The sequence below is a fragment of the Amblyomma americanum genome, chromosome 4 (assembly GCF_052857255.1).
Source record: "Amblyomma americanum isolate KBUSLIRL-KWMA chromosome 4, ASM5285725v1, whole genome shotgun sequence".
In the NCBI taxonomy this organism is placed as follows: domain Eukaryota; kingdom Metazoa; phylum Arthropoda; class Arachnida; order Ixodida; family Ixodidae; genus Amblyomma; species Amblyomma americanum.
This window is the reverse complement of record NC_135500.1, coordinates 174,366,010-174,393,419: the sequence shown is the minus strand read 5'-3', so window position 1 is coordinate 174,393,419 and position 27,410 is coordinate 174,366,010. Positions and strand designations below refer to the sequence as shown.

At 47.1% G+C, this 27,410-nt stretch overlaps 1 protein-coding gene across 1 annotated transcript in view; it reads left to right on the top strand.

The window, feature by feature from the left end:
- The window catches only part of LOC144128678 (sushi, von Willebrand factor type A, EGF and pentraxin domain-containing protein 1-like), a 51,984-nt gene that overhangs the window by 5,740 nt on the left and 18,834 nt on the right, over window positions 1–27,410 (top strand). Inside the window, exons 3-20 of the mRNA XM_077662272.1 lie at window positions 42–206; window positions 1,061–1,219; window positions 3,477–3,707; window positions 6,744–6,923; window positions 7,817–7,910; window positions 9,505–9,626; window positions 11,689–11,952; window positions 13,855–13,952; window positions 14,205–14,349; window positions 16,168–16,380; window positions 17,345–17,724; window positions 18,507–18,702; window positions 19,631–19,789; window positions 20,126–20,287; window positions 22,177–22,338; window positions 22,537–22,788; window positions 24,234–24,388; window positions 25,862–26,147. Of these exons, the coding sequence (XP_077518398.1) occupies window positions 42–206; window positions 1,061–1,219; window positions 3,477–3,707; window positions 6,744–6,923; window positions 7,817–7,910; window positions 9,505–9,626; window positions 11,689–11,952; window positions 13,855–13,952; window positions 14,205–14,349; window positions 16,168–16,380; window positions 17,345–17,724; window positions 18,507–18,702; window positions 19,631–19,789; window positions 20,126–20,287; window positions 22,177–22,338; window positions 22,537–22,788; window positions 24,234–24,388; window positions 25,862–26,147 (3,423 nt within the window). The remainder of the gene's footprint in view (window positions 1–41; window positions 207–1,060; window positions 1,220–3,476; window positions 3,708–6,743; window positions 6,924–7,816; window positions 7,911–9,504; window positions 9,627–11,688; window positions 11,953–13,854; window positions 13,953–14,204; window positions 14,350–16,167; window positions 16,381–17,344; window positions 17,725–18,506; window positions 18,703–19,630; window positions 19,790–20,125; window positions 20,288–22,176; window positions 22,339–22,536; window positions 22,789–24,233; window positions 24,389–25,861; window positions 26,148–27,410) is intronic.

The following is a 27,410-nucleotide window of genomic DNA, read 5'->3' as shown; positions in this document are numbered from 1 at the left end:
TTCGAGCTTCTCGTCCACAATGGAGTTTTGCGCATGCGCAGACATCCGCGAGCGCCAGTGGGATGTGGTGGCCGCCAGCGAGTGTCTCCGGGCGACAGGGCAGTGCGACAGCAACGCCATCTGCGCCTGCACATCCCCCGGAGGCACGCACCGTTGCGTCTGCAAGGCGGGCTACGAAGGCGACGGCACGTTGGGAAACTGCCACCGTGAGTACACAGGACTTCCGCTGCATGCGCGGCTTCTGCGGGAGAGGGCAAGTGTGACGAGTCGTTGTGTGAGCAGTGTGAGTAAGCATGCCCAAAGACGCCGCGACATTTGACGCCGGACAGTGGAAGGCGCTTTCTTATACATCTGATCGTAGAAATGAAGAGTTAGGGCGTACCAAGTTCCCGCACCATCTCCAGAGAACTTTGGAAAAGCCACGAGTAAGAAGAACGGAAGGACGGAACATGCCGAACTGACTAGTTGCCTAGCTGGTACCACACCGTGACCTGGACGACGGAATGAGAAAGAGGGGAGAGAGACGCACTAAACTATATCTTTCATTCTTCTTTCCTTCACGTCTTCGAGAGCCGTTTTGTCATGCCACGAAGAGAGCATTTCACCACTTCTGTCGATTCTCTTGCGTGTCGGTACGCATCAAACTTGTGTGGTAACTTTCCTTGCTTGTCATTCTTCGGTACATTACTTAAACCAGCGCGCTTTGTGCAGTGTTTGCAGAGCTTGTCGGGACAAACTCTTCAATCTACGCATTGTTGCAATGGTAGCCTTAGGCCACCAGCCCGCTTTCTTAATATTTATACCCAATGGCTGGTAACTGTGTGCGCAAGGACAGGGTGAAAATTATTACATCTTTGTAAATGCCGAGTCGGGAATTCAACAAGGCCGCAACAAGGTTGTAATAAAAAAATAAAGAGCAGAGCTAGTAAATTTCTTTCCGATAAGCATTTTCCATTTGTCGCATGGTAGGGAAATGAAATGCGGGGCGCCGTAACTCGAGGAGTGCATCTAGCAGAGGCCACGGTATCTGCAGTCCGCCACAGTTACCCAACCCTCGCAGGTTGTCCCCTCGGCACGTACAAGGACGTGGCCAGCGACCTCAACTGCAAGCCCTGCCCTGCCAACTCGGTGACCGACAGAGAGGGCGCCACGAGCGAGGCCCAGTGCTCTTGCGAACCGGGCTACGAAGGTGATCCCGGCAATAAAAAGCCGTGCAGCCGTGAGTACCCCTGAGGAATTGCCTTTTAGAGCGAAAAGCTCTGCTCCACCCATGCCGAGCCTTAAGGTCATCTGGCTATTAGATTTGACCTCTAACGCCAGGCACGCCACATGTGCAAAAACGCGCGTGGCAGGTGCATGGATCTTCATCTTCACTTTCGCCGCCACAGCTGCGCGCTTGGCTGTCTCCTCCGCCGCTGCGCAGGCTACTGCTCGGCCGCTCCTCCTCACCAGATGTGTCACGTGATGTGTCACATGATTCGCTCTTGCGCTTGGCAACCACGTCCGTCGCTGCGCCGACCCCAGCTCTGGACGCGCGCTCTTGCACTTGTGGCACGTGATGCGTCACGTGACTTGCTCTCGCTGAAACAATTTGCTCTCGCTGAAGTCTTCAAGGAATAAAGGCGAACCAAAGCTAAACCATGTCCAACAATTCTTTACAGGGCTCTCGCTTTGTATATCCTGGCTCAGCTGAGTTGAGCCACAGCCAGTTTTTTTTCTAGCCTTTTTCATTCTTGTTAAGACTGCTATTTTGTCCCTTGTTGCTTCTTTCTGATTATTCCCGTGCGGAGCTAAGTCTTGTATTCCTAATTATGCGCACACAACCCCAGACACTCGGAGGTATTTTGTTCTGCATACAACGTCCCGGTAATGATGACGATAATCATAACGGCTGGAATAAGAAAGCAGGGCTTTTTTTTGTTGTTGTTAATCCTATGCGCATGGAATACACTCAGTGCACCCACTGGTTATAAAAACCTCGCGAGTAGGAAAAAAAAACAATACTATACTTTTCGCCGTCTCCTGACGCGAATAACTAACCTACTTCACCCCCGTCCTTATGAGTGCACCATCAGGACCATACTGACCTCGTGTTCACAGATGTTTCATTCTCGAGACAGCGTTCTACACACTGTCCCGCCTGGCAGCATCTTGTTTGGGCACCCGATGAGAACGGGTGTTTTCAGCTTAGAGATGCTGCGGCGCAGTTTTCAGCATGGAAAGTCCTTTACTCAGCTGTTTAAACACAAAAAATTATGCAGTAACTTAGCTCTAGTTAGGCCTGGATATACAAGCGAAAAGCTTCAGTTATGCTTGGTTTGACGTTATGGTTATGCTTCGTAGCTTAGCTGGTATTGTATACATTGTTTATCTATAGGCGTAGACTTGGTTACTCAGTGGCATATGTTTACGAGTTATACACAGAAGCGACAGTATTAAAATTCTTTTTTACTATTCTTGGACACAATGTCTTGCAATTTCTCTACAGCCATAAAGACAGCCCGGTGATCCGAGTAGTAGCAAGCGGCTGTCTCTATGGTTGTTACAGAGTATGCAGAAGGCACAGTTTGTCTTTGGTATACAAGGTCTATAGTGGCCCCCCATTGAGTTGACTGTTCAGTGGGAGAACTTATTAAGTCCAAGTTTAAGGAATCTTTGAATGGCACTTCAAGAGAGCTTGAGGTACGGTTAAAGTCACCCGCGACTACACAAAGTTCGCCATTCACTAGGCTCGGTATCGCAGTAGCCACCACACGCACAACGCCGTTTACGGTACTGTCAGGCGACATGTATACCGCCTGCACAACTATGTCACTGAGGGTCTTGGGATTTTCTTCTTCTGACTCTCTTGTTTCCTCTTCCTTACTCGCTTGGCTGCTGCTGGCTGAAGATGCGGCCAAGACACGCTTTTCGGCTTCTTTCCGACGTCGTTTAGCAAGTCATATTTCCCCTTGTTAAGGCGTTTCGGCTGCACGTTAAGCTTTGGCGTTATCATTTTTACGCTGTTGTGCATCCAACTCCCAAGCGATTACTTCTGGATCGGACGAATTTAGTTTCTCAGCATTTCTGCGTAGTCTAGCATTAGCCGCACTCTCTTTCCCTTCCATGTCGAGTGCGCACGCCTATTCTCTGGCAAGCGCATTATATAGCCTCCTTGCGCATGCACATGACGCACATGTGCAGTAGCGCGCGGCTGCGCCGAAAGGTCAAGCGACGGCTGCGGCGGGGAGCGACCACCTGCGCGACGCATGACGTCACTCGTTTTCGCGCATGCACATAACTCACCAGCCACCGCCTACGCCGTGCGTGACGTCACTCGTGCTCCGACATACGCCGGCTCGCGCGAAGCGCGGTGTTCACAAGCGTAGTGAAGCTTTTCGCTTCAAAAATAGAAATGACTTTTCTCTCAAGGTTTTCCAAAGTGCACGTAATGTATTGATATGGCCTAGAGTGGCGTGAACACTTCTTTTCTGCAGGCATCAAGTGCGCCCCGCTGTCGACCCCCACTGGCGGAAGCACGCTGCCGCAATTTTGCGGGAACAGCTTCGGCGACGAGTGCAACTTCCTCTGCAAGAAGGGCCACTGCCCTTACCAGTGCGACAGGACGCAGTTGGCCGCCGGTCACGAGCCCTGGAACCGCAAGGCTTCAACACCGCGTGTCTGCCAGGCGGACAAGACCTGGTCCGGCTCGGAGTTCTCCTGCGAGAGTGAGTTCTGAATGGCAAATGCTCGCTCAAAGCCGCTTCGCCTGTCCACGCTAAGACGTCGAAACCTTCGCCAACGAAAAAGAAAAACAATGATGAAGGTTAATCACAAAGGGAACAACGGAGGGGAAACCTCAGGGTGCTTGCCAACTTTTCTACTGGAGGACTTGTCTTCGTGTGGCCCCATACAAAGACAAGTCGTCTTACCGAAACGTTGGCAAGCATCCTGAGGCCTTCCCCTCCCTTGTTCACTCCTAGATTATCAAGAACCTTTTGACCAACCTCTCTCTACGAATGATGAAAGTTGTTATTCAACCGGTAATCACCGAAGCCCACAATAGCGCCTTTAGCCGTGTCTCACTATGACCCTATATAGGGTGTAATGAATATGCTGGCTTTTATTTAGATCTCGACGTAATGAGCTCTTACAACCCCTTTGGCCCCTAAACAGCCGCGAAGGGGTGCGCTGCGATCTACGCTACAGAGCTCTTCGGTAGCACATCTACATTCTGATCCCCGCCTTGGCGCCGTCATTTAGAATGCATGCTTCCACTTTAGGCAGGTTGGGAAGCCTGCAGTCCAGGCCGTCAAAGTCGAAGGCCAGCCTAGTCTTTTTAGTTTTATGAGGCAGCACTGTGGTTCGAAATATCGAAATAACGCTTTTAAAGCTCGTTGAGTTGGCTTTCCCGCATTTCGAAATAACAAAACGGCGTCGCTTCACGTAGTATCGTCGCCGAAATCGCGTTTTATTCTTCTGCAATATGAAATAGACAAAATTTTTCTGTATTTGCTGCATTAGAAATGCGAACGACGATATTTTGAAAATGTGCAATCACGTATGTTGTAATCGGTTCTATGCACATATCACCGAGTTCTCATATTCCGGTCTTCTGTGTGGCTCTAGACCATGTATTTGGTGTCGTATCTAAAGAAATAAGCCTGTAGCTAATATGGCCGATATAAATATAAATTTACTTGACATTAATACTCAGAGCGGTCAGAATAATAGCTTCTTTCATGGATATGACCTTGAATCATTAATAAACCTTCCAACTTGTTGCATTTCAATCGAACCCGGCTCTCTCGTTGACCATGCATTAACCAACATTCGCTATTTTTCTCTGGCATGTATAAATAAGATTGACGTTCGTGATACTTACTCAACAGCCCTCACCTTTAATAGTAGTCCTTGTGCCATAGCACAGTTTCGCCAAGAATATTTTGGATCGTTCAAGTTAAAATGACGAACTGCTTGGCTTCTTGTGTATTAGCCACTCTATGCCATGAGAACTATTCATGTCCTAACAAGCCTTGGCTTACAAAAGAAGCCTCAGAAAGAATGAAAATGTATAGAGGAACTCTAAATAAAGAACCGTATAGTACTCGTCTACATCAAAGTTACAAAAAGTATTCTTACACCTCGTAAAAACTGCTGAAAAATTCCATAAAGAGTTATGAAAATGATATCTTTATTTCTAGCTTTCATTCCAACAAACAATGGCGCCTCAATAACTCTTTCCTAAATAGGAACTCCAATTCATCCATATCAGCTATCATACACGGCGGAATATCTGTTCAGAGATTCCCAATTGTTTCAGCGATTTTTTTCTTCTCCCTCTGCAGCTTGTACTTTGACCTACCTCGACTGCCCTACTCGTTCTGAGCATCCATTCTTCCTCACACCCTCGCTATCTGCCGAGGTCCAAACGCGCGATTGTAAATATGAAACTATCTTTAACTGGTTTAAATAATATCAATGTAAATAATATGAGACTGACTGCAGATACCATTGCTGATGCTCTCATACATATAATTAAGTTAATTTTTGAGCCTGGTGCTAGAGGCAGAGCTAGAGAAAAGTAAAGTCCTATATTCAAAAAAAAAAAAGGAGATAAAGAAAACGCCGCCACCGTCTGGAAGACGTTGAAGTAACGAGAGTTAGCTTTATTGGCCATGCGTAAAACAAAAGTATTTCCGAATCTAGTGGAGCCAGTGAAGAAAACCCTGCGCGGTTAGGAAAAGTAACAACTTTTCCACCTAGCGGAGTGATCGACGCCTGGCGCTATCTATGAGAGAAATTACGATGCACGTCTACCCGTTGTCGAGTTACACCCCCTCGAGATACGTCCCAAACAGAATTTGCTTCGTTTAGGGGTCAAGGTGGGCCTAGAGTTCGGCTTGTGGTGCGATATGGTAAGGCTTCAGTTAGTAATTTCACGTATAAAATGCTTACCTATTATTTAAATGTGGTTCTATTTCTATACCACAGCCTATAGGATTTTATTTTGCCTACCAGATTCGGTATACAAACTGTCTCCGGATGGGTGCCCCTTGTTTTATATATATATATATATATATATATATATATATATATATATATATATATATATATATATATATATATATATATATATATATATATATATATATATATATATATATATATATATATATATATATGTATATGTATATGTATATATATATATATATATATATATATATATATATATATATATATATATATATATATGTATAGCGGGACGAATGTATACATTATAGATGGCGCTACAAGTCTCAGTGCGAGATGTGCTGTTTTCTAGTTGCTGCCACAGGTCGCGCTGTGATCTCGGATTGGTAGCAGACCTCACATAATCTCGAAACGTGATTAGTAAGAGCTAACGCTCTTGAAACCTCATCAATAATTATAGGCCTATCTCTATTCTCCCTCGTTTACCCCCAATAATGTTCAGTATACGCGAAGATAATTGCATTTAAAGGAAATTTCTCTTTAAACGCAAACCTCGAGCATCGATCGCGTCGCAAGACTGCCCAGAAGTAGCTTCTGACTGCGCTGCGTTGTTGAATAGTAACGTCGAAATAAACGGCTAGAAAAAAAAAAAGGTCATACACAAGACAGTGCAATAAAGATACCGGCTTTGTGCCCTTTCTATGTTAAGTTGCTTCTTGAGCTGGTATAGCCCTCCTTGAGGGCTATACGCGTCCCTCTGGGCTTCCCTTAATAGCCGTCGTTCACTGCAGAGGTGCGCTGCCAAGCTCTCCAGTCTCCCGGCAACGGTAGTATTATCTGTTCGAGTGCCACGCTGGAATTCGGCACCACTTGCAACGCGGTCTGTAACCTGGGCTACCACATCATCGGCGACCCGCTGTTGACATGCGCCGTCGACGGCGAATGGAAAGGCAAAATGCCCACGTGCGAAGGTGCGTTACTGCATTTCGTGTCTCTTTTTCCCCCTTCCTGCCTCCTTTTTGAGGCGGAACAAGACTACTGTGAGGAGGGCTCAGGTCCCGACTTCCAAACAAATCTCGGCTGTACGCACCAACTAATCAAGTTGTGCAAAGCTGCATACGTTAAACAGCTTTCCCTTTTCAGAACCATCCGGGGGATATCAGCCACTCATGTATATTTTTGTTTAATTCCTCAGCCAACCGCTCTCACTGCTCCCCGCCTTTGCTTATACTCTCTGATAATTCACCTTTGAGCACTTTGGCTAGGCAGTTAAGCCTCGGGCAGTGGATTTTCTTCCTCAGTGGTATCTCATGCAGTCCCATGTTTACACTCAGGCTACTCATTCGATTGCTAACACGAGAACGCGCGCGTCATTAGCGGCCTGAACACATATTACTTTCACGCTCATAGCATATCTGTCGACAAAAGAGCATAGCAACAAAAGAGACATCGAATCTCGCACTGATATAACTTCAAGCATACTTTACAGCACAAACACACAAAAGCAGGGCACGAGCCTCATGTGGAAGCGAAGGAAAAAGATGAAAAGGTATATGTACTTGTTTGCAGGTCTGCAGGATTAATTAAGCCTTAGGCAGGATCAGAAAACAATAACTCTAATTAACTAAGGCGCACGTTAGGATTCACATTCTAAGAACAACAATAATTCGAGTCCATGAATGTTGTTTGCATACAGGACTGAAGTAACTCCCTCTGCTAATAATTTCTCACTTTCACAGATATTCGACTAACTTTCTATGGCAACCAATTTACAGCATTTTTATAGGTGGTACAAAATAATATGTCCCTCGACTAAGGGGCCCTACCGTGCTCAGACCTGATCGAATGTCTTTTTTCTTCACAGTCGTTAAGTGTCCAGCCTTGAAAGTAAACGCCAAGCTTCACGTCAGCCCCAGTCGTTGCAAGAAAAAACCGTCGAATTACGACTCTATTTGCCAGTAAGTACGTTGAAAGAAGTGTCTTAACAAGAGGCTGAATTTTTTTTCTGCTTCCATATCATGCCTTTATCAAGTGTAAACGCGAACTACAGATTGCTTACGCGTTCAAGATTTTTTTTTTTTGCAGTGGAATTTAATTCCTATTCGTAGAGCGCTTTACTTTTTTTTGCCGATGGGGAGGTGAGTGCGAGTTAAGAAACGTAAGTGCTGCTAAAACGGCTCATTAGAAACAAGCGTCAAGAACTTGAGCTCTCTGTGTATTCTTTTCACGCGGACATGGTTTTGTAATACGCGTGTGCGCCTCTTGATCCTCGGTGCCAGTGGAAAGGTAACTGCTGCTAAAACGGCTCATCAAAAACAAGCGTCACGAACTTGAGCTCTCTGTGCATTCTTTTCACGCGGACATGGTTTTGTAATACGCGTGTGCGCCTCTTGATCCTCGGTGCCAGTGGAAAGGTAACTGCTGCTAAAACGGCTCATCAAAAACAAGCGTCACGAACTTGAGCTCTCTGTGCATCCTTTTCACGCGGACATGGTTTTGTAATACGCGTGTGCGCCTCTTGATCCTCGGTGCCAGTGGAAAGGTAACTGCTGCTAAAACGGCTCATCAAAAACAAGCGTCACGAACTTGAGCTCTCTGTGCATTCTTTTCACGCGGACATGGTTTTGTAATACGCGTGTGCGCCTCTTGATCCTCGGTGCCAGTGGAAAGGTAACTGCTGCTAAAACGGCTCATCAAAAACAAGCGTCACGAACTTGAGCTCTCTGTGCATTCTTTTCACGTGGACATGGTTTTGTAATACGCGTGTGCGCCTCTTGATCCTCGGTGCCAGTGGAAAGGTAACTGCTGCTAAAACGGCTCATCAAAAACAAGCGTCACGAACTTGAGCTCTCTGTGCATTCTTTTCACGTGGACATGGTTTTGTAATACGCGTGTGCGCCTCTTGATCCTCGGTGCCAGTGCAAAGGTAACTGCTGCTAAAACGGCTCATCAAAAACAAGCGTCACGAACTTGAGCTCTCTGTGCATTCTTTTTACGCGGACATGGTTTTGTAATACGCGTGTGCGCCTCTTGATCCTCGGTGCCAGTGGAAAGGTAACTGCTGCTAAAACGGCTCATCAAAAACAAGCGTCACGAACTTGAGCTCTCTGTGCATTCTTTTCACACGGACATGGTTTTGTAATACGCGTGTGCGCCTCTTGATCCTCGGTGCCAGTGGAAAGGTAACTGCTGCTAAAACGGCTCATCAAAAACAAGCGTCACGAACTTGAGCTCTCTGTGCATTCTTTTCACGCGGACATGGTTTTGTAATACGCGTGTGCGCCTCTTGATCCTCGGTGCCAGTGGAAAGGTAACTGCTGCTAAAACGGCTCATCAAAAACAAGCGTCACGAACTTGAGCTCTCTGTGCATTCTTTTCACGTGGACATGGTTTTGTAATACGCGTGTGCGCCTCTTGATCCTCGGTGCCAGTGCAAAGGTAACTGCTGCTAAAACGGCTCATCAAAAACAAGCGTCACGAACTTGAGCTCTCTGTGCATTCTTTTTACGCGGACATGGTTTTGCAATACGCGAGCGCGCCTCTTGATTCTAGGTACCAATGCATACCAGGCTGGTCCCTGGCCGACGCGATTTCGAAGAGGCCTATTGACGGGGAGCGAAAGTGCCTAGAAAACGGGACATGGCTGAACGGAGAGCAGCACATAACGTGCATAGGTAAGTCCTTGCGATTCGAGAGGGGAGAGCGATAGCATCTTTATAGAAAGCTTTCGAAGGTCGGCCTCTGGCTAGTCCCATAGGAATCACGACGCTTTCTGAGAACTAAAACCACCGCGAACAAATTAGGTACCAAACTGAAAAAGGCGATGGAACGTCCAAACGCAAGTCGAGAAAGCCGGGTGAGTTGGTATTGCACCGCACTGAAGAAGCAAACAGCACAAAAGATGGAAAAAAAAAGCGAGAAGACAAGGGCCTGACTCGAAAATTCGAACGGGCAAGCATATATAACATCTAGCACTAAAAAAAAAGCACCAAACATGCAAACAAAAAAATCAAAGGCAACCACTGCAACGCATGCTGTGGTACATGCGCTAGCATTAGTCCTCCTGGTATTTCCTTCACCTGTAGTCCGCTTCGGCTGCTTAGCGATGCTAGAGATTGTCTTGCCTTCGCATTAGAAGCCCTGCCGAAGCCTATCTCTTCCTCTTGATTCCGACTATGATGTCATCAACCCGCTTTTGTTCTTTCGCATAATCTGCCCGCTTCCGATCTCTTAACGTTACACCTATCATTTTCCTTCCCATGGCTCGCTATGCTGTCCTTAAATTAAGCTGAACCCTTTTCGTTAGCCTCCATGTTTCTGCCCCATAGGTGAGTACCGGTAAGACATTGGTAAACTACCATTCATGATCTGAAAGAACCTAGCATATGCGCTTCCCCTATTTTTATTCTTCTAGTTATTTCTCTCTCAAGGTCCGGATCAGCGGTCACTACCTGCCCTAAGTAGACGTATTTCTTTTCCGCTCCCAGCATCTTGCTACCAGTTGTGACGTGCTGTTCTCTTGCTAGACTGTTGAACGTTACTTTGGTTTTGTGCATGTCAATTTTTAGACCCACCGTTCTGCTCTGTTTAACTCATTGATCATGCTTTGCAGTTGATCTCCTGCGTGACTGAGCAAAACAATATAATCAGCGAATCGCGAATTACTTAGGTATTCCGCATTAATTCTTATCCCCAACTGTTCCCAATTCAGGCCTCGGAATACCTCCTGTAAACAGGCGGTGAATAGCATTGGCGAGATCGTCTCTGTCTGCCTGACACTCTTCCTTATTGGAATTTTATTGCTGACTCTATGAAGGACTTATATATATATATATATATATATATATATATATATATATATATATATATATATATATATATATATATATATATATATATGTTTTCCAGTATTTTTGCATGATTGTTCTACATCCCGATTTCGCGATGCCTGCACGACTGCTAAGGTTTCATCTGAGTCAAATTCTTTCCCGTAATCACTGAAGGCTTTATGTAGAGGTTGGTCATATACTGAGCATTTCGCTTATCCCGTGATTGATAGTGTGAACGTGGTCTGTTATCTTTTAGCAGGATTATAAGTAGTTGAAAGCATAGTTTAAGTTTAGAGATGTGATGATGTTAGGAGGCAATTCGTTGTGCTCACGTTGAAGCACACCAGCGTAGTTGTGCGTTGACGGTTGCTTGGCAATTGTTGGGCCCGCCGCCCTCAGGGGGGGCGGTGACTGAGGAGCTTTGAACCTGCTGCCCGGCGGCCCATCCGGTCATAGACCGCCGTGGTTCACATCGGGAAAGAAGGAGGCGGGGACACTGTTACGCCAACAGGCGTGAGACAGTTGGCTCTGAAGAAATAATCTACGCTGCAAGAGAGGAGGCAAAATCACCGGTTTAGCTCCATGACGAAAGAAGACTCCGCCTCATGGTTCGTTGGCACCGAATTGGAGCTACAGCTCACGCGCAAACGTTTCAGTGGCCAAACTGTCGAAGCTACTCCGTCGTGTCTTTCCTGACATTGCTGACGCATTTCGTTTACAGATAGAAAAACGTTGTATCGTATTGTACTATTATGGTTTACGTTTTCTGCTCAGTTCAGTGTTTAATTTGTTTCAAGTGCTCACCGAAAGATCAATAACAACTTGTTACGACACGACTCTACTTGCGAAAAGCAAACATTGGTGTGCTAATACGTTTTCATGTGAGCTGTGCAAACTCATGTTACAGACGCTGAAAAGCCGGTCATCGTGGGCTGCCCATTGGACATGACGGTCCACAATGATCGCGGCAGTCCGTTCGCCGAAAACGTGTCATGGCCAGAACCAACAGCCATCGACAATTCCAACTCAACCACAGTGGAGCTAGTGATTCCACCAGAGATCAAGTCCTTGCCGCACCGATTTCCGATAGGGGAACACGACATTGTGTATGTTGCCAAGGACAGCGAAGGTCTCGTATCGGAACCATGTGCTTTCAAGGTGTTCGTAGAAGGTGAGAGATGTTCTTCAGGGACTGGATCTCCGAGTGTGTTTGAAAAATGTAACTTGGCCCTGCAAGCTGGAAAGATTCTTTATCATTTATGGCGGTTTAACGTCCCAAAGCGACTCAGGCTATGAGGGACACCGTAGTGAAGGGCTCCGGAAATTTGGACCGCCTGTGGTTCTTTAACGTGCACTGACATCGCATAGTACACGGGCCTCTAGCATTTCGCCTCCATCGAAATTCGACCGCCGCGGCAGGGATCGAACCCGCGTCTTTCGTGTCAGCAGCCGAGCACCATGACCACTTCGTCACCGCGGCAAAGGAGTCTAGTTGGGCAGAATAAGACAGCTGAGAAACGTGGTATTACAAAGCCACTACAGTGGCTAGTATGCTGTACATTGTACAGTAAACGACGCAGAAACGATACAGGTTCGCGTATACTGCTGCGTGTCATGTTTCTCGGTTGTGTACTGTAAGCCTCTGTGAATCAGTATAGCGCGCCTCGTACCATACAGTGTTAATACAGTAAAAGAGAGTGTACACAGAAGACGCTATTACATTTGAACCAGCTCTGCATGCCACGTACTGGGTATTTTGGTTTTAATTACGGTGGAATTAAAATATTGCCCTGACAACGACGGATCCTCTTGGTTTCCATGATATCGTTACCAGCAGTATGTCGAAATTGCATTAAAGCCCTTTCGTGAGCTAGATATTTTATACGAACTGGTTCCTTCTTTCGTTAACGTGGTAAAGGTGCCATGTCACCTGAAGTACCTAGTCAAACCATAGCTTGTTGAAGCTTAGCGACAGCCCAGATGCGTACTGATATTGACACGTATCTTCAGAAAATAGTGTGTTGATATCAAAATTAAAAAAAAAAATGAAATTTTAGTTCTACTGCATTATGATGCTCGCAGCCATTCAATACTGTCTGAAACAATGCCTCGGTAGGGATTAGCGCGAATTTTTTAAACCTTAATTAGAATTACTGCTATAACCTTCTAATGAGGCGTTGCAGGAATAGTAACGGCTCTTTTCAAAGCGCCTAAGAAAAGAAATTAAGAAAAATCCCAGTTATGCAGTTGACATTCGTGATGGTACCTAGATTTGTTCTCGCGATAAATTTTCAGCTTTACTAGGATGTAATATGGCCTCACCTTAATGTCATGAAGGCGGAACCTTGATTCTTACCGCGAGTCGGAGTTAGGGCTGCCGCATTTCCTTTCCGACATTTATCACCATGACACAACCAATAAGAATCTTAGTCCAGGTTTTAGGCACCGAAGAGGATAATCTTGGCGAGGATGCATGAATTTGCCGGACATTCTTTCTGGCTCGATGGGAAGAATACCTGGCAACATAAGACATGAGTTACGTTGCGATGCTAGAGTGGAACGCGCTGAAAAACGAATACAAGTTCAGCGATAAAAAAAAAACGCAGCTGCGCCTACGTTTAATAAGACACGAATCTCTGTTTATTCAAAATTAAAATATTTCTTACTAATTCCGCATAAAAATTTATTCAAAATTTTTTATATTGTAGTTAGCGCTTCACACCTATCATTGGACAGATATCACTGACTCTAGCACCTACATGAAGGAGACAAGAACAAAAATCAGTGTCTCAGTTAATGCTTTGGCTAGGTAAATTTTAATCAGTGCTCTATGTTGACAGCGCTAAGAGAGTCGAGCTTAGCCGAATCGTTAGAAGAGAAAAAATTTCACAAGGGCACCTAATTCCGTTATTCGTGGGCAGTACGATAACATTTTCAGGTGTTAATGCATTTACCCACAGTGACGTCACTGCCACCAGCCAATCGGTACGCTCCGGTGTGGTGACGTCAGTTCCCTCCTGCCAATCAGCGAATTCAGCTTCCGGTATTTTGTTTTCTCTTCTTTCCGCCTTAGATATTGATGCACCGCAAGTGGCCTTTTGTCCTGACGACATAACCGTCCACCACGAGAAGCGGAACTTTAATGTCACATGGGAGGAACCGAAATTTGTGGCAAGTAGTCGTTCAACTTCCTGATAAGCGTCTTTCATTTTATCAAGAAAGTTTCCGGACTTTTCGCAACGTTAAATTGAAGGTGTTAATTAGCAGAATTTTATTTTAGACTTAGGACATGGTCGCAAATACCGACCTACTGGCATAACTTGTTGAGTGTCCTAAATTTGCGCACGTGCCTTAAGCGTCGCTGTAGCCGGCAGAACCACGCCCGGCTGCGAACTGTGCCGTGACTGTTTAACTTGTTTCAAGGATAACGGCCCCGAAGAACTGAAGATCGTCTCCGACAGAGAACCAGGCAGCGCCTTCAGCTGGGGTCCCCCAAGCACCGTCACCTACCAGGCAACAGACGCAGCCGACAACACAGCGAACTGCTCTTTCGAGGTCATCGTGAAACGTAGGAGGATGATCGTGTCACTTCTTTTTTCCAGTCCAATTTGTTTAACTCTCGGAGTGGTTACGAATACAACTCTGAATGGTCTCCGGGACTAAACGTTGCACTCAGCAACTTGACGACGGCTCCCTGAGGCACCATAATACAAGACAGCAGACAACGAAGATTATATTAACATAAGCAAACTATAAGAATTGAACACTCAATAAAGTAATATTGTAAAAATGCGTACAAATCATTTAGCATGGAAAACGTAGAACCGGAGGAAACAACCAGAAAAAAGGGAACCTACAGTAAAACGGAGAGTTGAGCTAGTTGTTACATGCTGTTGGGAATAACAGGCGCTTAGACGAGGGACAAAGAAAGAAGAAGACAACGGGACAGGCTCTGACTACCAACTGAAAGTTTATTAGAAAAAACACGCAAGATAAACACCTTCGGCAACCAGGAGCACGTGCGCAATGCCAAAACCCATATAGATACATCAGTCACTTGAATCAAGATACATTAGTCATGAACTGTTACAGAGGGGGTGCTCACGCACGAGTCCATGTTTTTTATGAATAGGAAACGGTTCACTGATTTCCCTGGTTAGTTTATCTGTGTTTGTACAGGATCCTAGCTTCATTAAAAATGGGAGTGCATGATTTTTCTGAACATTCAGGTTGGTTATTCCGTAGACAGTTCCTGTAATGCAAAGCTTCATTTGAGGACGGAGCCCCTTTCAAAAGAGTGTTGTGGTCTCAAAGGCGGGTATTCAAACACCTTCCTGTTTGACCTATATAGGTCTTCCCGCACGTGAACGGCACTTCATACACAACCCCTTCAGTACAAGAGATAAACCTCAGGTCATGCTTTATTTGGCACCCTCTTTTTTTGTTTTTCCTCGCTTCTTTTCCTCTTCCCTGGCCCATCTGTCTATAATGGCGCATAATTTGCCAAACTTGTTTGGTACAGAAAAGATAACATCGATGCCATATCTGCTGCCTACTTGCTTCAAAAGGTGTGACGCTTGCTGAATGCGCGGTAGAACAGCTTTTTTTTTCATCTTTTTTGAAGGTTCCCGTGATTATTGCCTTTTGACCTTTTTAAGTATCTTACTGCAACCAAGTAGTAAGACGTCATCTGGAAAGGGCGGAATTCTTAGCCTCTGAACCTGCTGATTCCTGCTGTCTTCTTCTTCTTTCGTCCCTCGTCTCAGCGCTGTTGTTCCCAGCAAAAGAAAATATAACAACAAAAAGGTGCCCTTGACGGCATGCGTGGGCCATTTTGTTGCCGCTGAGACGTCGATGTATACCCCCTTTAGCACAAGCCGGAACAGAAAGGCGTTTTAAGCACATCCGCCTTCAGCATTATCGCCAGTGCATTCCTTGATCACGGATGAACTTTCCCTTTCTGTACTTTGTTCTAGCAGCGAGAGCCCTCAAATGCGAAAATTTTCAGGAAATTGGTTTTTGGCTTTTGAGGAAAGGAAAAGGCGCTGTAATTGTCTCACATCTGAGTGGAGACCCGAACCAGCCAGTAAGGTAAGGAAGGAAGTCGGAAGTGAAAGAATAAACAGGGAAAGAGGTGGCGTTGTGGGGGGTTCCGGAATTATTTCCACCACCTTGGGATCTTGAGTTCATATACGAAAATAAAATGATTGCCTTGACGTCAACTCCTCGCATACGCTGTTTCCAGACAGCTTTTCCAGCTTTCACGAACGCAGCCGTCGACGAAGTAATCTTCTGTGCTTGGTATAGGAGCAATATATGCTATCAACTATATATAAGTTTGTTTTTACTTTGCATTTAATGCTCGCATTTGTTCTTTGATCTGCAGCTTACCCGTGCCCTTATGTTTCTCCACCCAAGAACGGATTCGTTACATGCGACTCGGAGATCAGTCGGCAATTCTGCAGCGTCTACTGTGACAAAGGTTATGACTTTGTCTTTAAGCCCGAACCTCTCTATCGCTGTAAGCAAACCCGTGAAGGCGGACAGTGGAGCTCTTTCTCGAGAGGGAGGCTTAGGTTTCCATGGCCAGACTGCGCAGGTAAGAAAAAAAATCTTATTTTAATCATGAAACACGCATGGTCGCCGTGGCTGAAGCGCCTTGATTATTTATTTCCTAATGCCAGTTAGAAGAAATGAACAGAAGAAACGGTGATAGTTTACAAGACCTAGCATTCCTTTTTCCTTCGTTTTAATTGTATGTGTTTATGTGGTGCTTGTGTGTCTGGTGCACAGCCAGTGTATGATGGCCCCTTGCAACCTATCTTGGCCCTCATTCTAGCCAACTTTGGGGCATAAAGAATGAAGTGAGATCTGTCTTGCTGCTTTTAATCTTCTGACCCTTTCTCTATGAACGGCAAATGTGGGCAACACTTGCACAATATAGCAATAAAGCGCTTGCACAGGGGAGGCTTTTTTCACAGGCGCAGGCATGGCGCAAGAACAACAAAATATGAAGGTCGCTAAGACGCAAAATGGTAACGAGGGTGCAGCACGGGCCGAATTTCCTAATGATCCACTTCATTCGGCTAGACGTCAATCGTGACGCCGGTCCGCCAGTGCGACAAAGACGCGGGACACGTTTGCGCATATAAGTGGCATCGCGGGTGTGTTCCTGCCGCGACCAGCGTGACATCTTCTCCCACGGCCTACGTCACTGGGAGCAGCGACCAATGGCAGAGGACCACATGTAGGAAAAATGAAATGGATCATTAAAATATGCGGCCCTACATCTAGCACAGTGAAGGAAATGGTGAAGGCCATCAATTAGAGAAAGCAAGGACAGGTCGCCTTTACGTGCCGTTCATGAGCGCTGCGGCCAACGTTGAAGAATGTGCCCGTTAGATGGCTTTACTTGTCACGCGCCAGAGGTGTGCCTGAGTATACTCATAAGTGCTATCGCATTCCTACGCTCCATACCCCCTGAAAGTGGATTGCTTTGGTTTTCGTACACCTTTACTTTCAAATGACGACAACGGCTGAATGTTTTTCCTTGCTTCCTCCAGCGTCATCAAAGAGCAAGAAAACAGACTTGACAGTTGACTTCACGTTCGCCACCAACTCCTGTAATATAACCGAAGAACGCAAAGCGGAGCTGAGGAAAAAGTTTTTCGAGAAGATAACCAAGCGGTTGGCAAAAATTCCGGGCATGTGCGAAGCCTCTAGTGGCTGCACGGTGGACAACGTGGCCATTGACTGCGAGGAGAGGAAATCTTTGGACAAAGAGCCCCGGGTGCACCGCAGAGACCTCAGTGGGCGCCGCCGCTTCGTCAGGAGGCAGGCCACCGACGACGAGGATGGCGAGGACGACTTCGGCTTGAGGATCTCCTTCAAGATTCCACTGGGAGAAGACTTCAACGCGACGCAGCTGATCGACAGTTGCAGTGTGAGAACTCATGGGTGTGTTTGTTGTATGCGCACTTGCGCGCTTCAGGGCATGTTTGTGATATCATGCGAGAAGTCATTTTTGTGGAGTCGACCTGTTGCTCGAGGTCTTCGGCTACTCGGGAGACCAACCACTCTGTCAAGTTCATGCGAGCTTAGTTAACCTCGGCTCACCTCAGCTCGGGTTACACAGGTTCTTGTCAGCATCTTTCACTCCCTCACAACTAAGTACATTGATTAGGTTGGGGCGACCTAAAAGAATGAAAACTAATAAGCCCCTGCACAACTAAATAGAGTCAACTTTGAGTAACTAAGCTTAATATTCTCAGGTCGTTTAGTTTAAACTCAGTTCAGTTCACGTTGCTCAGTCGGTCAGTTAGCCGAGTCAGATCAGTCAGTGCTGGACAGCAAGTCAGGGGAATGCAGCCTGTGGACTTGCGCTGTAGTAAACAGAATTATTAGGGGGAACAACGTTGGGTCAAAATACTTGGTACATACGTCATTGGTATTACGTTCACACTCACAGCAACTTCTTGTCCACAAAGTTAGCAACCTTTTCCTACTATTTTTTGTACTTGAAGCAAGGTACCATCTCATTTAGGCCCATGCAGTTTTGTAGACAGCAAAGTGAGTTGCACGCCGTATCAAATGTCCGCAATTCCATAGAAAATTGGCCAGGCATACTGGTGATGACGAGAGAATAGTGGACCGCTGTTAACACCCTGCAGTGCTGTTCTTGAGCTGCATGTTCTGGGTAACTTATGGCATTATATTTTTCATTAGGACTGCAAGAACACCAGCCTGGTACACCCAAGTGCAGTCGAGGCGACAGCGATCGCTCAGGCATTGGAGGAAGCAGGCCTTGAAGTCGCCAACAGCACAATGGCTGAAATACTGCCTGAGGCCTCCTTCGTCGAAACAACCCATACAATAAGAGCCGTCTGCGACAGAGGACAGGTTTCCAACGAACTATTGTGCGGTAAGCTCTAATGTTTGCTGACAGGTTGCAGATGACCTTGCTAGTGTAAATAACTACTTATTCAATCCTGCTTTGCGATAGTTGTCTTCAAGCAAGCAATTGTTGCTGTTACTAAACGGTTTTCTGTCATAACTTTTAAAGTGTTTGAAACTAGCCAATTATCACCTTGGGCTGGTTTAAGCAGGTGTCGCTTAGCCCTCTGCCTTCAGGCTTGTGTAGTTCTGCTAGTATTCAGCTCTTTTGTGAAGACGGAAGTACCAACTTCCGGGCTAAATGACCGGCTAATCGTTTTGCGATCCCCTCGTTAAATATTGTTTTTTTTTATGCACATCAATTTTGAAAGGGCAGCATATTTCGTTCCTGCGTTGCAGGCCTTTCTCGACCGCCGAAGAGCACACGTTTGCGGAGGTTACCCGAGCAACATGCGCCCTCTTTGCAGGTGTTCTCCCCCCCCCCTCCTCCCCCTTCCACACACGCTCGCTGCGCCCCTTTCCTAACTGGTATGTGCATGAAATGTCAGGAATACAAGTCCAGCAATTTCGGACAAAAATTTCTAAAATTGTAAAATTTTAAGATACTTCTGCGGCAATATTGAAGGTAATGTTCCATTCTTCTGATACGGAGCAAAATATTTCCTTTAAAGTGTTTCCATCGGTCGCATCGAACAGTTAAGACTCCCATGAAAAACAAAAGGGTAAACGCTTATGACGATAGCAAAAACGAGAATAGAAGAAAAAATTCAAGACTGCCGTCGGGGGATCTGTCGACATATTGATTGCTACAGTGAAATCTTATTTTATATAAAAAAATTGCGTTCATAAACGGTTTCCCGCTCAGAAATGCTTGTTTCCAGAATTTCTGGGTATGTGAAAAAAACGTTGCGTCCGAAAGTGTCATATTTTATATTTGCTCCGCCTTTCTTTTGCAGTGAACTGCCCGTTAGGGACCTTCTACGGCAACGAGACCACTTGTCTGCCGTGTCCGATAGGCACCTACTCGGACCGAGAAGCGGCAGACTCGTGCATTCCCTGCCCGGCCAACAGGACCACCCTGGTGGAGAAGGCAAGCTCCGAGTCCGAATGCCGAGGTAAGCTGAAGGCCGAGGCTGCTTCGAGGAGTTGGGCACTGCCGTTTTAACTCCCATGAAACGTTCCCTTCCAGATTTCGTTTTACCGTCACTGCGCCCTCTGTGGGCGATCCAGTGAAATGTCTATCCTTTATCTGACAGCAAAGTCTTTTCTCTGATAACCTACTCCATCCTTCCATTAAATGAATCCTTTTGCACTCATTCCTTGCTACAGATACTATTTCGGGTGTGCTTTCCAGCATGCGAATAACCGGAGAATGGGAGCCGCAAATGCTCACAAATTCGAAATAACCACTGTCACGTGATTATGCATCTGTTGTCTTTCCTCGCGAACAGAGCTTTGCAAGCCCGGCACGTGGTCCACGACCGGAAAAGCGCCATGCACGGCGTGCGCCCATGATTCCTACCAGGACCAAAGTGGCCAGTCGTCCTGCAAGAAGTGCGCCACCGGCCTGTCGACGGGACGTTTTGGCGCTGACTCACCGGCATCCTGCAAAGGTACGTTGCTAAATGCAGACAAGCGTATAGCAGTTATTCCGGAGCTGAGTGTGCCTGAAACGTGCCTTGCGAGTGAGGTCTACCGTCGTGCAGTGCCCGTCTGTGGCGTCCCCTGTTTAACTCTGCGAAAACATGTCTGCGGAGATAAATGAAGATTGCCTTCTTCTCCTGGTATCCCGTCAAGTAGGAGTATGTCACTTATTTGCGCTTGATCTTGACTTTCGGCCCTGAAAAATGGTTGTACGAAAACGAAAGCGCGTGAACGATGGCGGTGGCCCATGGCGTTTGAGATTGGAACGTGTGACGGTCCTGATTAGGGTTGCTCACGCTTTCTACGTTTTTGAGGGGTCACGCAGAGTTGAGAGGAAATGAAACACAAGACCCGGTAACAGAGAAAACAGGTTTATTTATTAGTTTAAACGGCGACTGGCTCCTGTGGGACCCGTCCACGGGATGCGGAACGTGTCGAATGAGACGGCAGCACGAGTCTCACTGGCTCGAACCACGTGATGCTGCTCTGCACTGGAGTCAGGAGAGGGCCGGCTTGTCGGTGGTTGCTAGGCGAGGTGACGGTTGCCGGTAGGAAGACGGCCGGGATTTCAAGAAGTAGTCCAGTCTCGCCAGTGATACGTCGTCTGTGACGAAAGTGGGAACAGCTGTCGGATTTTTCCCACGGCTTGTACCCGGCCGACTGAGGCCAGAGTTGCCGCAGGCGGCGAGCTACTCCAGGGGCTCGGTGCTCGCATTCTATGCCCCTTTCCTAGAGCTCGTGGTCTTCCTCCTCTCCTGCTGCTCGCCCTCCGACGTGCGGTGAGTTTCGTACGCAGGGTCGTCGTTCCCACTCTCTCCTTGCACCCCGCTGTCCAATGTCGTCATCTGAGCCCTAGTGGTGGCGCTTGCTGCTGCGTTTCCGTGCGGCATGCTCTCCAGGCATGTTCGGCCAAGCTCCGGCAAGTTTTGTTCGTCACACATGTAAACTGCCCGCATTTTGCAGTGCCTTCGTCGTATTTATGCAGGCGCAGCTGATATGGTAGCGCGACTCAAGCCGCGCGTGGGCTATATTGTTGTCGAGTTAATAACGCGGGTGGCAGGATGCATCGTTCGTGGAAACCAACAGCTGAGATATTTCTCCCGAAGAGTTGACGACGGCTTCTCTTCGGGACGCCACCTTGCTCCCCGTATCCTCCCCCCCCCCCCGCCCTCACCTCATGAGAGAACGCACTCCAAGACACACATGAGCCGGCAACCGAGGTCTCTGTAAGTGACCCAGGCACTGCAGTGGAGGCAATGGACTAAAATATCCGGCCAAAGCAGGGCGCATTAAACCCCCTGGACCACTTGGATCGTTTACTACGCACGAGTACCAAGGCGACGGTGACGGCCATCGGCACCGACTCGTAGATCAAGCCGGTTGTGTACCCTACGCATCGAAAGGGGGATGAAGGGAAGGAGACAAAAGGAAAAGAGATGGAGGGTTAAGTTCACCATGTCCATATGACTAGGCCATGGCTTAGGTCTGCTGTGGCCAGCTAAAGCAAAAGAAAATGTTCACAGTGTAATTGCATGCTGAAGCTAAGGTCTTTTGCTTTATATTATCTGAACAGCCTGATATCTGACGTCCTCTGCTGTCGAAAGTTAGACACAGTCCTGCAACCTTGTACTCCGTGATAAGGCGTAGGTTAATTGGCGTAATGCGGCCTTCAGGGACACTTGATGCAGCACAGCAACAGAAGAGTGCCCTGAGAAGGTCCCCTGCTACAGTACCGCTGTAGATAGTAATTGTGCTTTTTACTCAGACGAAAGCGATCGCAGTTAGCTTCGAGTTTGAATTTTCTTTCGTATTTGTCACACATAGTGATAAACCCATCCACTGCGACATTTTCCTCCAGGTGTGTGCGACCCCGGCACGTACTCGTGGAACGGCCTGACGCCCTGCGAGGCTTGCCCCCTTGGCCAGTACCAGCCAGCAAGCAATCAAACATCGTGCATTCAGTGCGACGCTGGGCTCAGCACGCAAGCCACGGGATCAACCAGTGAAGCTGACTGCATGGGCGAGTAAACGTTCGCTGAACGATAATAAAGGGATGATTTTGAGTAGTTGCGTTAGTTCCAAGATGTGTAATGACTCGTTTCCTTTTCATCGTTAATGAATAACCGCCGCGTAGGTTTGCGCACTGGCACAAATGGAGAGCGTCAGGAGTGGAATTGGTCCTGTACTGGACGTGACCGCCGTCTATGTTCGGTTCCAGCGCCGGACCAATGTAGCAGGCTCAGCCCCTGTGCCAGTGGAGCCACTTGCGTAGACGAGCCTCGCGGTTACCGGTGTGAGTGTCCTGCCGGTCTCAGCGGCAGGAACTGCACGGAGAATGCGGACGACTGCGCGCCTGGCCTCTGTCAGAACGGGGGCACCTGCGTCGACGGCCTGGACTCGTTCTCGTGCCGCTGCCCGCCGGGATACGCGGGAAGCACGTGCGAGATCGATGAGGACGACTGCGCATCCGGTGAGGACCTATCGCGGTTCTTCCGAAGGGCTCGCATCCGCTGCAATCCGCTGAACTTTGCAGCTGCGGTGTATGCGTGGTTTCTATTCGATAGGCTCAAACAAGTGCAGGCTGGAGGCAGAACAACAAGGATAAACCTTATGTGTACCTAGTTTCTAGCCACCCATTTTTCTTTTGTCTTGGTTTTTTATGCTTTTTGACCGCATTTTCAAGTCTACAGATTAACTGCCCATTCTTCGGTTTGTGCTTTGTTGTCCTCGGTTATCGCTGTTACTCATCCTTAAACTTTAAAACCTCGCATCGTGTTGAATTTTATCGCTTTTATGAATTTTACCGCTGTTATCTGCCCTTTACAGTGTGACTGACATCAACTCAGCTGATATCTTCCCTAGGACTAAATATTGCGCGTGCGCCTTCTGTTGCTTCAGTTGTTAGTCGTCACCTGTGTAGTCTATCTTCATCGTCCTGTCTATTTACTGTTTCTTTCCCCCGTGTAGAACCAGCTAGCCCGCAGCATACGCTCGTGGAAACAATTTTGTTCGATGTTTGTTACAGCGCTAGATTTATTAAATAAGTTTTTTTCCCTCACGTTTCGAGTTGTCGGCGTACTTATCTGCGCGAGTACTTTTATCCGCAGCAAAATGATAGGCACCTATATACCTCGTCATAACAGAACGGTTTATTAAAAATTAGTGGATATATCGAAGGAACGATGATTCCTGATTAGAAGCTCGTTCGACAGGGACTATAACGAAGCCACGGCTGTAACGAAGTAATAGCCGGGCCCCTTCAACTTCGTCGTAACGAGATTCGACTGTACATATGTACGAAACTATCGTCTCCGGACCACGGCCTTTCTACTCTGGACTCCCTCCTCTGGGGAAGGGCAACTTGCGCAACCGAATTGGAACCGTAGACTTTAAGTCAGGCCGTGATGCACAGTACACTTCTCCTCGGCCACGAATCCGCTTAATTATTCATAGGCAACTACTGTTTGTGTTATCTGTGTTGATCAGTGGCAAATCACTGGCAGTGCCAGTCCTGCGTACCGTCATGAATGCGTCAATCATTTCGAGAATCTGCTTGCACTGAAGCCTCTCCGTACCTTGAAGTCGAGCGACTTTTTTTCACTGAATACAAATCCGTATGCAGTTTTAACATGATTTCAGGAAACACTTTACCAGTGGCCTAAACATTCTTGCCCTGTCAACAACGGTTGACATGTAAAGCTCACAGAGAAATTGTTCTTTTTGTGCACACTTTGATGGTTCTGCTTCAATCTTTGCACCTATTACTCGGGATGTCTTTCCTTCCTATTTTCCGCGTGTTTTCTTTGTGCTCAAGTCCTAACGACCATAATCATTATGTCAAGAAGAGAAAGGTCAACGTAAAACTTGTCCAGCTGTGAGAATTCCACAATGTCCGTCCCGTGGTGGCAATTTCAGGCCCGTGCCTGAACGGGGCAACGTGCATCGACGGCGTCAACCGCTTCGCCTGCAAGTGCGCCAAGGGATTCTCCGGAGGGCGATGCGAGGCGACTTTCCACGACTGCGCCACAATGCCCTGCCTCAACGGGGGCTCCTGCTTCGAAAGCCTTACGGTAGGCTGAATTTTTTTTTTACGGCGTTGCTTCTGTATGCCCTGATTCCCTAAAGCGAGCCTGTCACGTGACATTTTGGCGGAACAAGGAGGATGGCCCCGTGGTTCAGTCTCGAGAATGGAGTGAGTAGTCGTACCAGTCTCATTACGTGCGCCCGTTCAATCCCAGCGCCTCGTCTCTGTCCGCATAGGCAACGCCCATTGTTGCGAAATCCTGGAAAATACAAATGTGGGAGCATGCTCTAATTTGTAACTACATGGTTGTGTAAGTTATCTTCTCTTGGCCCTGGGTCTCAACGAAAACTTCCATGACCAGCATATAAAAAGAAAAACAGTTCCAGGTTCACCTGGACCACGTCATCACAGAAGGTGTATTTTCATGATCGCTCACTCTCCAGCCTACATGGTCCTAATGACTTAGGTATATCTGGTCAGCAGGTGGGCGCAGGAGTTTTGAGTAACGACGCATTACATATCGAAGTAACTTCAAGAGCTGATCTAGTCGGCACATATTGGCAGTCAAAGAAAGAATGCCTAGGACAAGTTTTCTCCAGTAGTAGTTCCATAATATTGTGACTCTGAGATAACGTCTGAGAGGAGAGACACGTGGAATGTGTTCCTATTGTGCGTTCGTGTTTTGTTCCGCTTCAGCGCTTTTTTTCAGTCTTGAGTCATCCATTGCTACGGCAAGCGCGGTTTAGCTACCTATTGTGCCTTACCTATTAAGTAAGACACGATCGATGAGCCCTCTAGATCTGTTTCCTTGTGCATTCTATCCTTTCGAGAATTCCTTTCTTTACGATTATTTCTTTTATAACTGTTGCTTTTTTTACCAGTGCACTCACGTCTCTGTTTTTAACAAAGGCCGCCGTACTTCGCAGCAGGCGCAACGCATAAGCGCACAGTTTTTCATTCTTGAATAATCTTGAAGCTTTCGGTCTGGTTTTATCGGGCTGAACGTCCCAAAGCAACTCATCCTATGAGTGTGCCTCCCGGAAGACGCGGTTTAGATCCCGGCCGCGGCTGTCGAATTTCGATGGAGGCGAAATTCTAGAGGCCCGTGTACTGTGTGCTGTCAGTGCACATAAAAGTACCCCAGGTGGTCGAAATTTCCGGAGCCCTTCACTACGGCGTCCCTCATAGCCTGAGTCGCTTCGGGACGTTAAACCCCCATAAACCAAGCCAAACACTATGAGGGACGCCGTAGTGAAGGGCTTCGGCAATTTCGACCACCTGGGGTTGTTTAACGTGAACTGACATCGCACAATACACGGGCCTCTAGAATTTCGCCTCCATCAAAATGAGAACTTTTGATGGGGGCTCGAAGGTTCCACACTTTCGAATCCATGGAGGCATGTATTTGAAATCCGAGCGCTCAGGATTTCATGATGCCCCACCGTTTCTCGTGTAGGCAGTATTCTCTTTACTGGCGCAACTCGTTCACTGGTCTCTGCCTCCCTGCTGATGCCCACAGCATGGTTTCCGGTGCTGCTGCCCGACGGGATTCACGGGCAAGAAGTGCGAGCTGGTGCAGAGCGCGTGCTCGCCCAACCCCTGCGAGAACAGCGGAACGTGCCTTAAGAAGGACGGAGACGCGTTCGAGTGCGCCTGCGCGCCGGGATTCGACGGTGACCGGTGTGAGAGGGACGTGGACGACTGCGCGTCGCAGCCCTGCCTCAACGGCGGCACCTGCGTCGACGGGCCCGCCTCGTTCACGTGTCGCTGCCACGGACTCTACGAAGGGCCCACGTGCGCAGCCGGTGAGTGAAATGCTCATTCCCTGCTCGTTCCCGGAGCTCGCGAGAGTCACGATAAAGTCTTCATACCGAAATTTGAGTTCTACGCCGACCCGCCGCGGTGGCTCAGTGGTTAGGGCGCTCGACTACTGATCCAGAGCTCCCGGGTTCGAACCCGACCGCGGCGGCTGCGTTCTTATGGAGGAAAAGCGCTAAGGCGCCCGTGTGCTGTGCGATGTCAGTGCACGGTAAAGATCCCCAGGTGGTCGAAATTATTCTGGAGCCCTCCACTACGACACCTATTTCTCCCTTTCTTCTTTCACTCCCTCCTTTATCCCTTCCCTTACGGCGCGGTTCAGGTGTCCAACGATATATGAGACAGATACTGCGCCATTTCCTTTCCCCCAAAACCAATTATTATTATTATTATTACGCCCGAAATTGTTCGAGGTGCGCATGCTCCTCCGGGCATGGTTCTTCGAGATTTTACTTGGAGGCAGAGGGCGCAGGAATCAATCAGTCAATCAATGCAGTTTCATTTACCAGCAAATCTTGCTGGTCGACCTGGGCTAGGAGCTGTGCACACAGCTTGACAAAGGCCAAGGGGACCATTACATGACAGTAGCGAACGTAAGAAAAAACAAGTTGCTTCTTTAACACAACATGAAAGGCACACCAGCAACATAAGAAATACGCATTGCAATCACATTACAGTAAGGAAATAATAGTAACAAAAAAACACTTTTACAGAAGGTATACAGTATAAATCAATCAGCACTATAGCGCGAAATATAAGAACAGCACATAAGGCAAAATACAAAAGTGTAAGTTACAATACTACACTTTTATATGCACAAAATGAGTCCTCAGTTTTTTGGGACTAAAAGCAGCTGTGTGATTATATTTGTTTTGCACATATGATAGATCTATGAGCCAGTGATTGTAATTTATAGTTTGTTCTGAAATACGGTATTTCCCATAAATCAGTGGAGCGAGTTTTAATATATGTACTCCTGTAGCCCAAAGACCCGAGGTTTTCTAGAAAGTTTTTGGCACCAGATGTAGAAAAATCCATAACTTGTAGTAATCGAAATTCACATATACGATCAGCACGTATCATGTTATATGTACTAATAGTATGCATAGTTGTGTGCATTGGCTGTATATTCTCTACATGACGGATTGCTTTTTTCTGAAGAAGCAGAATTTTATTTATGTTTGTTTTAGTTGTCGTACCCGACTAATGTGCAATAATTTATATATGAAACAAAAAGGCTTGATATAATT